The sequence below is a fragment of the Netta rufina genome, assembly GCF_964035555.1.
Source record: "Netta rufina genome assembly, chromosome: 1".
In the NCBI taxonomy this organism is placed as follows: domain Eukaryota; kingdom Metazoa; phylum Chordata; class Aves; order Anseriformes; family Anatidae; genus Netta; species Netta rufina.
In genome coordinates, this window is record NC_140123.1 from 43240249 (window position 1) to 43253727 (window position 13479).

General features: G+C 40.7%; 1 protein-coding gene across 7 annotated transcripts in view; it reads right to left on the reverse strand.

Annotated features, from left to right (window-relative positions):
* Positions 1-13479, reverse strand: part of KLF12 (KLF transcription factor 12) — a 244415-nt gene that overhangs the window by 11972 nt on the left and 218964 nt on the right. For all 7 annotated transcript variants that reach the window (XM_084306475.1, XM_084306478.1, XM_084306477.1 and 4 more), the window contains one exon: positions 5996-6153. In XM_084306475.1, the coding sequence (XP_084162601.1) occupies positions 5996-6153 (158 nt within the window). The remainder of the gene's footprint in view (positions 1-5995; positions 6154-13479) is intronic.

The following is a 13479-nucleotide window of genomic DNA, read 5'->3' on the forward strand; positions in this document are numbered from 1 at the left end:
ATTAAAATAATATATGGAGCAACAGTGAGTGAGAGGAATGCAATGTTTGAAAAAGCACAGACTAAATAAAACACCCGTGTACTCACTAGCTCTCTCTCTTCTAGGGCGGTGTCTCAACCCAGCAAAAAAGGAACTTCTTGGGGAGGAAATGTTGTCATTTTCTCAGGTACAAAACCACATTTCTGAGATGTTTAGTGTCTCCATGTAATGAGGACACGCTGATGAGGACCCCCTGACACTAACAAATAGGCTTCATTACGTCTGAGGCAAAGGTATTTGCTCTCATATCTCAGGAATGATATAGGCGTTGATCAAGGACAAACCCCTGAACACTAAAAGAAATTATTTGGCCTGGGGGCTATGTTCAGCCTGCGTCTTTAAGTGCAGCCACAACTTCGGCAGCAGGGGCACCAAGATCAGCACTGGTTGGAGCTCACAGATGAAAATCTGCAGCCACAGCCCTGTGTCAGAGCCCTGCAGAAGCTGATACAGATAGGGAGGAAGGTCTCTTGCCTTCCTCCACCCACTGGAGGCAGGAGCAAAGCCACAGTTGTGGCTGGATGCCACCCTACCCTATACTCATGGACTAAATCCATTCCCACTTCATGCCACTGGAACATCCCAGGCTTCTGCTGCCACTGACTCCAGGAAGCTACTCTGCTACATTCCTCGAGAAAGTAGTAACTAATGACTGAAATAGCACTGCATTGAAATACAAAGTGGTGATTGTATAGCTACAACACCAGCTACAAAGAAAGTCCTACAAAAGTGAGAGACAGAAAGCAATCACTTCTCTATCAGATGTAAAATCATGCTGCACATAACTTTAAAGCAGGCATCTTATTCCTTTATTGAATTCTTCAGGATGATTCACACAACAGTTTAAACTCCTTGGGCCTTTCCATGTGGTAAAAGAGTAGCCACAAGAAGCTAGAAATGGATTTAGCTGTGAGCAACTTTAGATGTGAAATCCAACACAAATCAAATTTCCCTTTAAATGACTATGTAGTTAGTGGGTTAGATTTCTCAGGTCATAATCCCCGCGCTAGGCACCGCTTTGACTGTGACGCATTCACACCACACAGTGTACTCTGCATACCTAGAAGAAAGGGAAGAGCTTTAAATATCCTCCACATGTATTATCCATTATACCTGTTTCAAAGTCTCTGTTCTTTACCAGGCCCCTAACAGACAGCATAATTTGCCTCTTCAATTTACATAATATGGCTCAAATTTACATGTTCTCCCTATTCAAGAGGAGACAGATGATGAGTATGAAAACTGGGTCACAGTATGCAAAGGTCAGCTTTGGTACTATTGGTTAAAAGAGGATACCACTGACTGGTATTTGTAGACCAAGTAGCCTCTGGATCAAAAGTGAAGTTGCTGGCCAGTGGGACGGTTTGCCCTCTGTGGTGTGAAAGAACTTACCAGTGCACCACATGCATGCCATGGGACATCATCCACAGCTAGCTGCACAGAGGTGGGCTCCCTGCAGTGACTCTGCAGGCAGGTAGAACCTGTCATCATTTGACACACTTCTCATTACTTAATCTATTTCATATCAAGGCAACTGAAATCACTATGAACACACAAGGTGCTATGTGCTTTTCCTATGATCACTGATGTCTATCCAAAAGGTGTTTTCACTTTCTCATGCCTCCTTTGCACTGTTATGGCAAGTAGACCAAAGGGTCCTGGGTGTTTGTTCTTGTTCTCCCTCTTCCCTCTCTTAAAACTCTCTGCCTTGTCCTCTCATTGTTCCATACACTCCCCTTATCCACACCCACTATGCTGATAAAGGCTATAATAATGTATAACCTGAGATGTATTATTTCACCTGAGACTTAACTGTCTTGCATTTGACCTGATAAATGGTGGCTTTGTCCTGCCACCTTCATCATATTTAGCTCTTATATTTAGTTTCATTATAGTTACAGATGATTGAAAAATAATCATGAAATTTTGCAAGGAAACTGTGAATATTTTTGACCACTTTGCAGCTTTTTGGTGACATTTCAGAAACATCCAGCCAACTAGAGAGGAGGTTGAGACATATGCCCTCAAATTTTTGGCATGAAAACATATGCCTGCTTTTTTTTTGCCAAAAGAATGAAATCTTTGACACTCATTGCCAATTTTACAGCTCCACAGACCCAGGACTTCCAGCTTTACCAAGTTCACGGATCAGTTACTAAAACCTAGTTTTTATAACCCATGTCAGCCTCTCAACAGCAGGCAAAATTTGACTCTTTGATTTACATAAAACATGCCAGATTTTCATCATCTCTATTTAAAAGGAAGAGAGTTTGTAGATCTTTCACAAGCCAGGTCTAATATAAAAAGAAAACAGCAATAAGATAAAATTTAAATATTTTTAGAATTAAATTTTGATGGTAAAAAGAACACACTGAGTGGAAAGATCCAGTACTGCTTAGTCTTGAATGCTCAGCTGTCCTACTGGAAGCGTCAATGGCAAATTTAATATCTCCTAGAGGACCTGAAATAGCAATTACATATCATAAAATAATGCTACGGTTGTTTCTCTATATGTCTTCAAAGTAAAAGAAGCAAGCTAACAAAGATGAGTCCCACCAGGGCTACATAGGTGCACGCCTGACAGGGAACAGGAGTTTCAGCTCTCCACCATTAACTCCCAGGGCCGACACGAGTGCCTACACTAAGCAGAACAGACACAGGCGGATAGGGAATGCAACCCAGAGCTGCTAGTTTTCCGATACTTAAAGATTACTCATTTATAGAATCACACATTAGTAATTTTCTTTATGTTCACTGAAGCGGAAACTAACTCTACGCAACTCCGGTGAGCCAGTTTCTCACCGTTTTCTCCTTGCAGAAAAAGATGATAAACCTGAGCTGCAAGATTGACTGCGAGTCCTGAAGGCTCTCCATCACACCCGATACCTCCTGATACCTTTATTTGACGATCTGGCAAAACAACAACAAGAACCTGATACTAGAAAGAGAAATTCAATAGCAAGTGCTTGTGATTTATGAAATGCTCCAGCGATTACAGGTTTCACTTGCAGTTTTCCCAGTTTCAGACACGATACGTAATTCAAGCTCGCCCCCCAGTGGCTTCCGTGCCCACTCCACTCCGCTAAGGCTTGAGGACACCGGTGAGAACTATTTGGAAGCTGGCTGATGGCTTGCTTAAAAAAGGGAGGCAACACTCAAAGAGAATTGAATGCAAATGTTACTGTGTGTAATATTTTGTTTCAATTTTTAATGAAGTTCAAAAGAAATGTACTTTCCAACCAAGGAAGCTGTTCATCCTGTCATAATGCCATACTATTTTCCCTGTTTTCCAAGTGAACGTGCATGTTTTAGTGACTATGTAAACATAGTAAACGAAAAAAATAGTTTTCAAACACATCCTGCTTAGCCAAACAATTGTTAGCAAGATCAGTTTGCCTAGGAAAAAAAAAAAAAAAAAAAAAAAGCCCAGATTATGCAATGTTGAGTTTCTGTGATCTTTCCTCAGAAAGTTGCCTATTCAAACTTGCTCACCCTTGCGTGCATAGCTGTCATAATTCATTTATACTTATCCAAAACTGCACACTAATTATTGTGGGTCATACGTGAATAATTAACTTCTTTTGCTTGAAGCAAAAGTAAAAGCCAAGATAAAAAATGTAAAATGAGATTAATACATAGAGCATGCTCATGGCCAATGCTACATATAAGTCAGATTACATCAACTTCTTACCAAGACCTGAAAAGCATTCCATGAAACACATTTTAACAGCACAATATGGATTTTCTCACTGGATTACTGGTTGAATTTAGTGCTCACCTTCTCTCTAGACTACACTTCTTACATTGCAGCAGGCACAAAGACATGACAATATAATACAGTTAACAACTGATCATTTAATGAAGGCTTTTGATTTGAGGTTATTTTTTCTATTGTATTTTCTTTTCTCCCTGAAGGAATGAACTAATATCCAACATGACTATAAAATATTTCAGGCAGCAGCCACTTGGGGTGGGGATTCATTTCAGCCAGCTAACAGGCAAGTACCTGAGCTTCCTCTGTATTTAGCAGTGAAACAGAAGCACTTTCGGATGCCAATCCTTGGGTCTACCTGAAGAAGGAATAATGTGCCCCAGAGGTGCCAAGCCCTCTTCTATGACTACCCAGAGATCCCAGACAGATAGCATAGCCTAGACACCCAGCCGCTGGGGAACCAAAGCTGGAGAGATGAATCCTGCGTTACTTTTGGTACAGAAACTCCCTTCATGCTACCCGATAGTTATAGCTGCATAAACTGCAATTACCAACACCATTTTATGCCTTAAGTACCTAGTTTTGAGCACCTGAAATGCATAGCCTGAGCTTCAGTGGTGCAGACTATCTAACATTGATTTGGGTGTGTTATACACAAGAGCTGGTCTGTCATGAGATCACTGATGAATTACAGACTCATTAAAGAATTGGGCAACAACTTAGGAATCAAGATACAAAGAAGGAAAGGGATGGAGTAGAGGTAGACTGAGATAAAGGAAGTAAAAGAAGAATGGCAGAGAACAAGGCAAAAGGGTAAGGGTACATAAAATACATTAGAATACGAAATATACAGGGAAAAAATAAGGAAAAGGGAAAAAGAATTAAGACAAAACAATTAAGAGAGAAAGCTCAAGCATTACTGGGAAGATATGAAGAAATCAGAATAACTGGAGTGGAGAGAAGCCTAATGAAATACCCAGAGTACTTATGCGGTTATAGGAAGAGACTCTACTTTACAGGAATTAGTTTAGTGGGGGGTATTAGGATGGAGCTTTGTTCGGTATTCCTTTCAACAAAAGTCCTAGCAACCTAAAGACATATTGGAAAGAATGATGCAGAGGTGACTTCATCTGAAATGGAGAAGTCACCACTTAATTTTTAAACTAATATCTCATACTCTTTAGAGTACATCACACCACAGAAAGCACCACCAGGTTCTCAACAAAGAACAGCTTTGTGCTGTGTGCTGGACAAACACCATATTTTCTCCAAGGAGTTACAAGAATGTTGAAGTACATTAAGAGCAGAGAGATCAATAAATTTAATTTAAGTAGATCAACAGCAGAGTTAGGAACAGCACTGAAACTCAATAGTGTTCTGTCCACTGCCTTTTTAGCCATTTTAGCGGTCACCTTTTAAATTGTTCTTGATGACCTCAAAAAGCTATTCCTGAGTTTCTCCACAATAAAATTACAACAATTACACATCACTGCTTCAGCTGCCCTCACATGTCTGTCATGGGGAGTAGTAATGACCTATAAAGTTAATAAGAAAGCCAGGTATTGATTAAATATTATCATCACTGAATGGGATCCAGCTCATCTAGGCACCTCTCTCGCGTTTTTGGTGAAAGGACCTAGTACAACCTATTCTCATTAAGTGACTGACTTCCCTTGGCAGTATGCGGTAGATGCTTCTGAAAGCATCCAGAAAGAAATCCACAGTTCTTGAATTTACACTTGGATTGAACGGAAGGTATTTAGCAGCACCTGTAATTGAAAGGCTACATCAGTAAAAGCAAATAGTATGAGTTAAAAAGTTGTTGAAGATCCATGTCCATACTCTTTCATCTTCTTGACGGTTTTCCTTGGACAAGCCTTGGTTGGCTTCCATTCATCCATTTATCCATCAACCAAATCATCCATTGTTGGTTGAAACACATTAAATGTGTCCATGGAGGCCACTTTTCTGTTTAGTTTCAGCTGAAAGGAGTCCAGTTTGTGCTAAGAGTGCTTAAATGTTGAGAAGGAAAGCATAGAAAGTGGCCACGACAGGGAAGTTCAATTCAAAAGTATGTCCCTGATGTGCACCAGCATGGCAATACAGGTATACCCGCAGACATCTCCACTATTTCCATCCAGACATTTGTCTGTTAGTGTAGGATGCAAGTTCAATAGGTCCCGTATTAGGCAGAAAGGAACCTGCTTGTCTTAACCATGCAACACAGTGCCAGCAAAGCCTTACCTGTGTGCGTCCTCCGGTGGGCCTTCAGGTGGGAACTTTTTGTGTACACTTTGTTGCATCCCTCGAAGTCACACCGGTGGATGCGCCGCTTCCTGGAGTCTGGAGACTCTGACCTTCTCTGACGCCTTGTGCTTTCAATACTGAATGGTGAAATGGAACTAAAAAAAAACAGAACAGAAGGGGAAAAAAATGAAGCAAGAGCACAGCACATACCTTGGGCCCCAAAACATCAGCAGTAATAAATCACTATGCCAGAAGCGACCCGAGCAATTACTTAAATATTTCCTTTTCTGCAACATAGTCCACAGCACCTCTTTGAAACAATTCATGCTTGAACTAGGGTATATTTTGCAGTATGAAATAATTGAAGTCTTGATTTAGATGTGCTTATTGCCAGAGAAAACACCACGATCCTTGAAATACTGCTCCAATAATGAACTAGTCTGACTTTATCTGCGCTTTATTTCAACTTTACATGTCCAGTTCCAAACTCACTGAACCTTTCTTTCTAACCAATTTCCTTGATAGACTCCGTAATTTCTCCTTGATAAGCTTACATAGATAAAAATCCTGACACCTTTTGTGAAAAAGTGTTTCTAGCACCCAGATCTGAACTATGGACCCTTGTATTTGGCTAAATGCCTGTTGCTTGCTTTCATACACATTGCCAAGAGATCCCTATCACCCTGCAGCAGTGATTTTTCCATTTCCTTATTTAACAGTTCTCAATTACCTGCAAGTCAATTAATTTTATTTCCTTTCAGACTGATGATTAATAATAATAATAAAAAAAATAGTAGCACAGGGCCAGGGAACAATCCCCACAAAAATGCATATGCTCACTGAAGATACTTCATTTACTCCAGTGTCCTAAGGCCTATCAGTCATCCCAATTTTAAGCAATCAAAATGTAATGTTGAAGTCGTGTTGCTTTGGTTTATAAACACACTGCATATCAAGTCAAATCCTTGAAGAAAGTCTGCTACAACAATGCACTAGCCTTGGGTTAGACAAACTTGTGTCATAAAACATTATCAAGTTGGTATGCCAGGATCCAAACCCTCATCGATTTCCATTAATTATATTACCCAGCTATAAATCATTATCGATTGATCTCCTTATCAGCCCCATTACAGTTATACTGCACAGCAGTTCACCTACAGTTATACTAGCCTGCTCAGTTACTGTGAGTACAGGAACAACATTGCCCTTCCTCAAGTTTTTGGGACTTACACCGCATTCCCAGGTTTATTGACATTCACGACAATGACCTTGAGGTTTGTCAGATACTCTTTTAAACTCTTAAGATGCAAGTTCTCAGCTCCTGAAATAACTTGTGACAATCAAATGGAAATGAATCATAGGAAGGAAACTGAATCTGCTCATGAAAAGGAGCAAGACCCTCTGGGGAAGCTACAATAGTAAGAATGGCATTTGAAAGAAATACTGATGCTGAGAAGCTCCTGTGTCAAAATCAATATTCAATCCTCTGTTACAATAGCCAGTGTTGTTACAGCTGTAGCTGTTCTGGCATAAACTTCTCTTTCAGGGATTTCCAAAATTTGCTGATGATTGTATCGGGTTAAAACTTTGCCTAGAGCATCTCACACCATTAGCATGTGATTTCACTGATGTTCCAATTTACTGCACTTCAAATATTTAGGTTTCAAATTTGTGGTAGTCCAAATTATTCATCTTTCTTTCTGTTTCAATGCTTTTAAAGTACAACCCCAATTTAAAGCACTACTTCGAAAAAGGAGCATTCTCTTTCTGACAACCCTCTTTTTTTCTTAACACAATATATACTTCACCTTCAGGCAAAGAGATTTTTCAGATTAATTATTTTTGCCTAGAATATGATATGTGTAAATGGGCATGCAGGGAATTTCTGAAATAGAGGAAGAAATGGACAGGGGGCCATAATATGAACATTAACCAGCAAAAAGTAGTCCCCAAGAGAGTAAGACACATCAGCGCTTTAACTATATGACAGGAATACAGATATGTTTAGCTGTCATGTATACAGCTTAGGAATTGTATTTAAGTATCTGCATCTCAGGGCAATTGAAAGTCTTGGGTTAGATGATTAACTGAGATCAGTCCCACTATTCCAGATTCTTTTTTTTAACACCCCACCAGCTAAAATAAGAAGCAACTGTAAATCAAATCTTAAAGCTCAGTACTGAGGGTACATAACCCAGTGCGCAGGACCCGAAAATCTTTATCTTCAAAAATAAGCATTTGTGCATCATTTTTGCTGCATGGGATTTACAAGCTGTCTTAAAAGCCTGTTTTGTAACAGGGCGTTCAGATCCTGGATAATACAGTTTGTTTAAATGGGAGGAGGATCAAGCTTACAATGCTGCTGCGATTGCCAGCACTGAGGAAAAAAAAAGCGAACCTTGAGCACAGTCAGCACCTCCTAAGGAGCTAGCTGTCACGTACCAGAAGGTGACCTCATGGTGTGAGCTGCTCTTGCTTTCCTGGGGGTTTACACAGGAGGGTGTAAATGAAGCAGTGCCACATGATAGGTGCTGCCACTTCCAAATTCTTGCTAACCATCAGAAGGGATACAGGTGACAGCTCAGAGCACCCCGTCAAGGGGATCTTCTCTAGCCCGTGTGCCACAGGGGCACCCCATAGTTAGCACCCATTTTAGGTACAGACAAGCTCACAGGTGGAGAATGCCAGGCTGGACCTGAGCATCAGCTTTGTTTGAGCCTTGCACAAGCCCTGTGACTGTTTAACTGGTGATACCACAGGAAGCCTTAAAAAGAGCCTACAGATGTGTTTTTTTAGAGCTTCCTGAGGTTAGTGACTCTCACAGGGACTTTCACTTCAGTTCTTTTCATGCTCATGTAGCAGTAAAGGGACACCCTCCACTATCTCGAGCAATTTCCACAAAATAACTTTGCCAACCACACACGGTGACAGAAAAAAAGAACAAAGTCCTCAAAATCATTTGCTGTGTTTTTGAAAGGCCACTGGGGATCTGCCAGGTGGCTCTGGCACAGAGCTCCAGAACTACTGCTTGATGGCATCACAGCAGACAAGCACCTTGAGAATAGAAATGACTGGGAACTCACAGGTATTGCTTTTTGTAATTATTTTTTTTTCCTGATTGCAATGTGTTTAAAATCATGTAAAAAAAAAAAAAAGAAAAAAAAGGAAGCATATCTTACTTAAAAAAAAGCAACCTCCCTTGACTAAGTGTCCCTCACAGACTGCCCAGAGTGAAGAAGTGAAGACCTGGAAGAACATCAGCAGCTGCCAGGGTGCCCCGAGGAGAAGCTGCCAGTTCTCCTGCTGACATCCAAGATCTCAGGCAGATTTTAAAACTCAAGGTGGGGTTTAGCAACAGGACTGACACTATGTAATATCCCAGGAAAATTGCAGGATATATCAAATTACTGCTGATGCATCAAGGTTGGGAGATAAAATAACAAAGAAAAAAATCAGGTTCTGGCTCGTCAGCTTGACATTTATTTATTTGCAACTCATTATTCCTAAAAACAGTGTAATTTCTGTATTGGTATAGGAACCATTAAACTAACATAAATCCTGGGAGACAGCTGGTTGCCTCCAGCTGCAACACCTATAGTTATTACTGCTCACAGGGAAATGAATGAACACAATCGGACATTTTTTGGATGGGAGCATTTAGGATGATCTACAAAACCTCAGATGTGTTATTTCCAGATAGAAGTGAAAACATGCATCTCTACAACTCACAGATGTACAAGTGCTTTTCTGTGATGCAAAAGTCTGCACATTAAAACAAAGACTCAGACTTCGCCAGTAGATGGCCATCAAGTTCTCCAGAGCATGCAGTGGGGATTAGAACAACCCTGGTAATGCAAAATTTTCTCCTTTTATGAATGCTGCCCATTACTTCCTAGGTGTTTTGCCTTCACTCTTCATACAGACCACAAAAGGTTTTTGGTATGTGCAGTAGCACTGTTAAAAACACACAAAGTGGGTCTTTCTATACCCACCCTGTGTTTTCTGAGTGATAGGCAGAGCAGAGTTGCACAGGGAGAGCAGTATGTTCATTAAAACCTTGAACCATGCTCAGCGGCACAATAAAATGTGCCACACGGTGACAAGTCTCCACAAAACAGCCTGCCCATGGGCCAAATACACAGTACTACCTTCTGCCACCGAAATTCATGCTTCAATGCAGCATCCTGGCAGCCTGGGCAAGAGCTTGGCCAGCAGGGAGCTGGTGACAGATCCAACCCAAACTTGTAGCTGAATGAGAGACTTAACAGCTGCACTTCACCACTGGGTCCATGGCTGCTAAAAACAGGTGTTAACCCCACTCTGGGGCAAAACACAGGCATTTATCAACACTGCCCCTTCTGCTCTCACTTCCATGAGAAAGAGAACCAGCCTGGGCTTGGCACCTTGCAGCAGCTGCTCCGTCTGGATGACGGGCTTGGCAGGCCACAGCATGCACTGCAAGGCAGGCATAACGCAAGCCGTGGTCCTCTTGTGTTTCTCAGGCTGTTGAAGGATGTGATTTGGTTAAGCTGACATAACAGGACAGTCCTGCTCCAGTTGCTTTCTCCTGTGTCGGCACAGGCACTTGTCTGATCCTGCAGTGAGCCAGTTCAGGGACACATGATGATGAAAAGACAATTCTGCAAAAAAAGCTGAGCAGCTTGTTTGCTTTTGCTGGTTTAGCTCTCTAAATAGTGAAGTTTGCCAAATACCTGCCCTGACACATCATTGAAGATGGGAACCTGTGGCCAAGGGTGAGGGGAGTGTCATCACCCTTTTCAGTGGGAACCAGCTGTTATAACACCGATGCCATAACTTCGAGGGAAATTCAGAATTTGTACAAAGAAAACCAAGAGCATGCATATCACCAATCAACACAATCAACAACTGGAAAATGCACCTTTCACTCCACAACAACGCCTCTTCTTGCAAGTCTTGTGTGTGCAGAAATAATGCATATAAAAAGAGAAATAGATAGGCTGAAAACAAAAATTAGGATACTGCTACTGGAATACTTAGAAGGTGATAATGTGTGATACAAGACAGAACTCAACAGGTAAATGTTAGTATCTTACTCTCCTGCCAGTTTTGGAAATCCAGACATTAACATTTTTTCTTTCATTTTAAAGAGAAAGAAATATAAATATTCAGTATTTAAATATGCAAATAGCATATAAATGTAGCAATGTGAATACTTCGTTCATGAGACATGCATACCTTCTGGGCCAACCTTTCCTTCATAGTAAACAAAAGTGCAGGCAAACAAAATAAAAACAGAAAATTCCATGTTATATGTTTGCATTCAGTATTGCAATCAGCAGTTGAAGAAAATCCTCAGATCTCTAGCATTCATTTGCAATTCACAGGGAACCTGGGCTTCAGAAACACTGTGGGTTTTGGCCACTTAGCATTTATAGAAATCAGAGCTCTTAAGTGAGTAACTATGGGCATCAGGGTTGAGTTTTCTGTGCTGTTTTTGAAAGCCTTGGGCTTCGGATTCAGTGGTGGGACAGCACTCCCTGAGTACATCAGTCAAGTAGTGGACTCACCAAAACCCACAGCAGTTTGCTGCCCTCCGTCAGCCGAAGCAGGTTAGCAAAGGCTGCACATAGGCTCACAGAGCTGCTCTCTGTCCCAGACAGACAGACAGATGCAGAGGCAAAAGCAGCCCCAACACATTTGCTTTCATTCCTCTGGTACACTTGTGAGTCGAGTTAACCCATGCACAGCAGCACGCAGCTCATTTTAGATAAGTATTTATTTTCTCTCAAGACCTTCAAATTTCATACATTAACAGGCAAAATACAGGCAGTCTGTGTGTTTCTGAAAAGGGGAACTGAAATGCATTTTCCTGGTTTCCAGTTCTCAATCACTTTCCTTCATAGCTGCTCTTCACATAACACAATTTCATTTTCTGATAGCTCTTAGAATGTTATGCTCCCACTCAGGATATTGGTGAAAATAACGTTACAGACACTACATATTTAACTGCGATGAAATATAATATACATTATTTTTCATTATGGTTTATACTACTTCACCTACTCTACTAGCAAGATGCCAAAATCAAACTGTTTAAAAACACACTAGTTTTGTTACTTTACTCTGCTTAATTAGAATTAATGTTGACTCCTGTTAAAGTTGTTCCCTCAAATATTTACTCACTGCTTTTTTTTTTTTTTAATACAAAGTTTCTACTGTGTCCTGTTCACAGGCAAGCAGACGAACATGCATAAATACATATGTATTTTTTCTTCTCTCTGATCCTGAGACTCTAATTAATGTTTCATGAGTGACAAACATCTGCCTTAGGAATGTTAGATGTTAAAACATATCAAGCAGTACTTCAGAAGATCATAAGAGGAAAATATGTACTACTTGTTTTATTAGTGGTCGTTACTTCAATCAGTGTACTTTAGGTGACTTTACATGGAAATTACATTTTTTGTCAAGAAAGAAAGGAAGAATTTTGTAGCATACACAAACAGTACACATATTACATAGGAAAACCACATGGGTAAGCGAGACACAGAAAAGAGACAACTTGAATATGCAGCAGATCCCAGGCAAGAGGATCCTCTGTTCTGGCCCCATATGGCCATTCCTGTGTTCTTAAGTTCCTGCCCAGGGCAGCCACCAAACAAAACACCCCCATATCTCTGACCACAACTTTATCTGTAGCATTTATACCCACCAAGACCAGCTAAAGCCACTTGAATTGTTGAGTTGCCTTGCATTACCACAGCATGTTTTGTATTTCCAGCTGCAGTGGAACTGAAAAGATGTGAGTGAAAAGAGCCAATGTCAACTGTGGCATGTCTTACCAAAATTATCTATATTCTCCATTACTAGCAATGTTAAATTAAGATATGTGAATCAGATGGTTGCTTGATCCTCCTGAGCCATGGTACTGCTGTGAGATGATGGAGTGCTGTATCCCAGCCCCATGCTGGGCTGAGACCCAAGCGCACATCACATTTCACCCTATTACTCTGTGCTGGATTTCTGAGGAAGGTAGGCCAGAAAATATCTATGACATGAAAATATCTATGGCATCTACCCCAGATCTCATGACTGGAGGACCAGGGCTACAAAGCACACTGCACCATAAGATAAAGTCTATAAATCAAGCCTGTGATGTACTCTGAAAGCACACTCAGAAAAACAAACAAACAAACAAAAAAACCAACACCAAACCAAACAAACAAACAAAAAAAAAAAAAAACAAACAACAAAAACCCACCCCATCAAAGCCTCCCATCTATTTCACAGTGATCATTAACTAATAAAATTTTACCCTAGAGACTCACCGTGTAGAAGAGCAGAGGATTTTTATGTTAACTATCTCATACTTAATCATTGCCTGCATTATTTAAATGTTTATTCCCTGTTTGGGAAACAGTAAGTTCACTGTAGTATAACAACTTGCACCACCTGCAGATCTCACTGTACAAATCAGAATCTGGGCAAGCTCCTAAGCA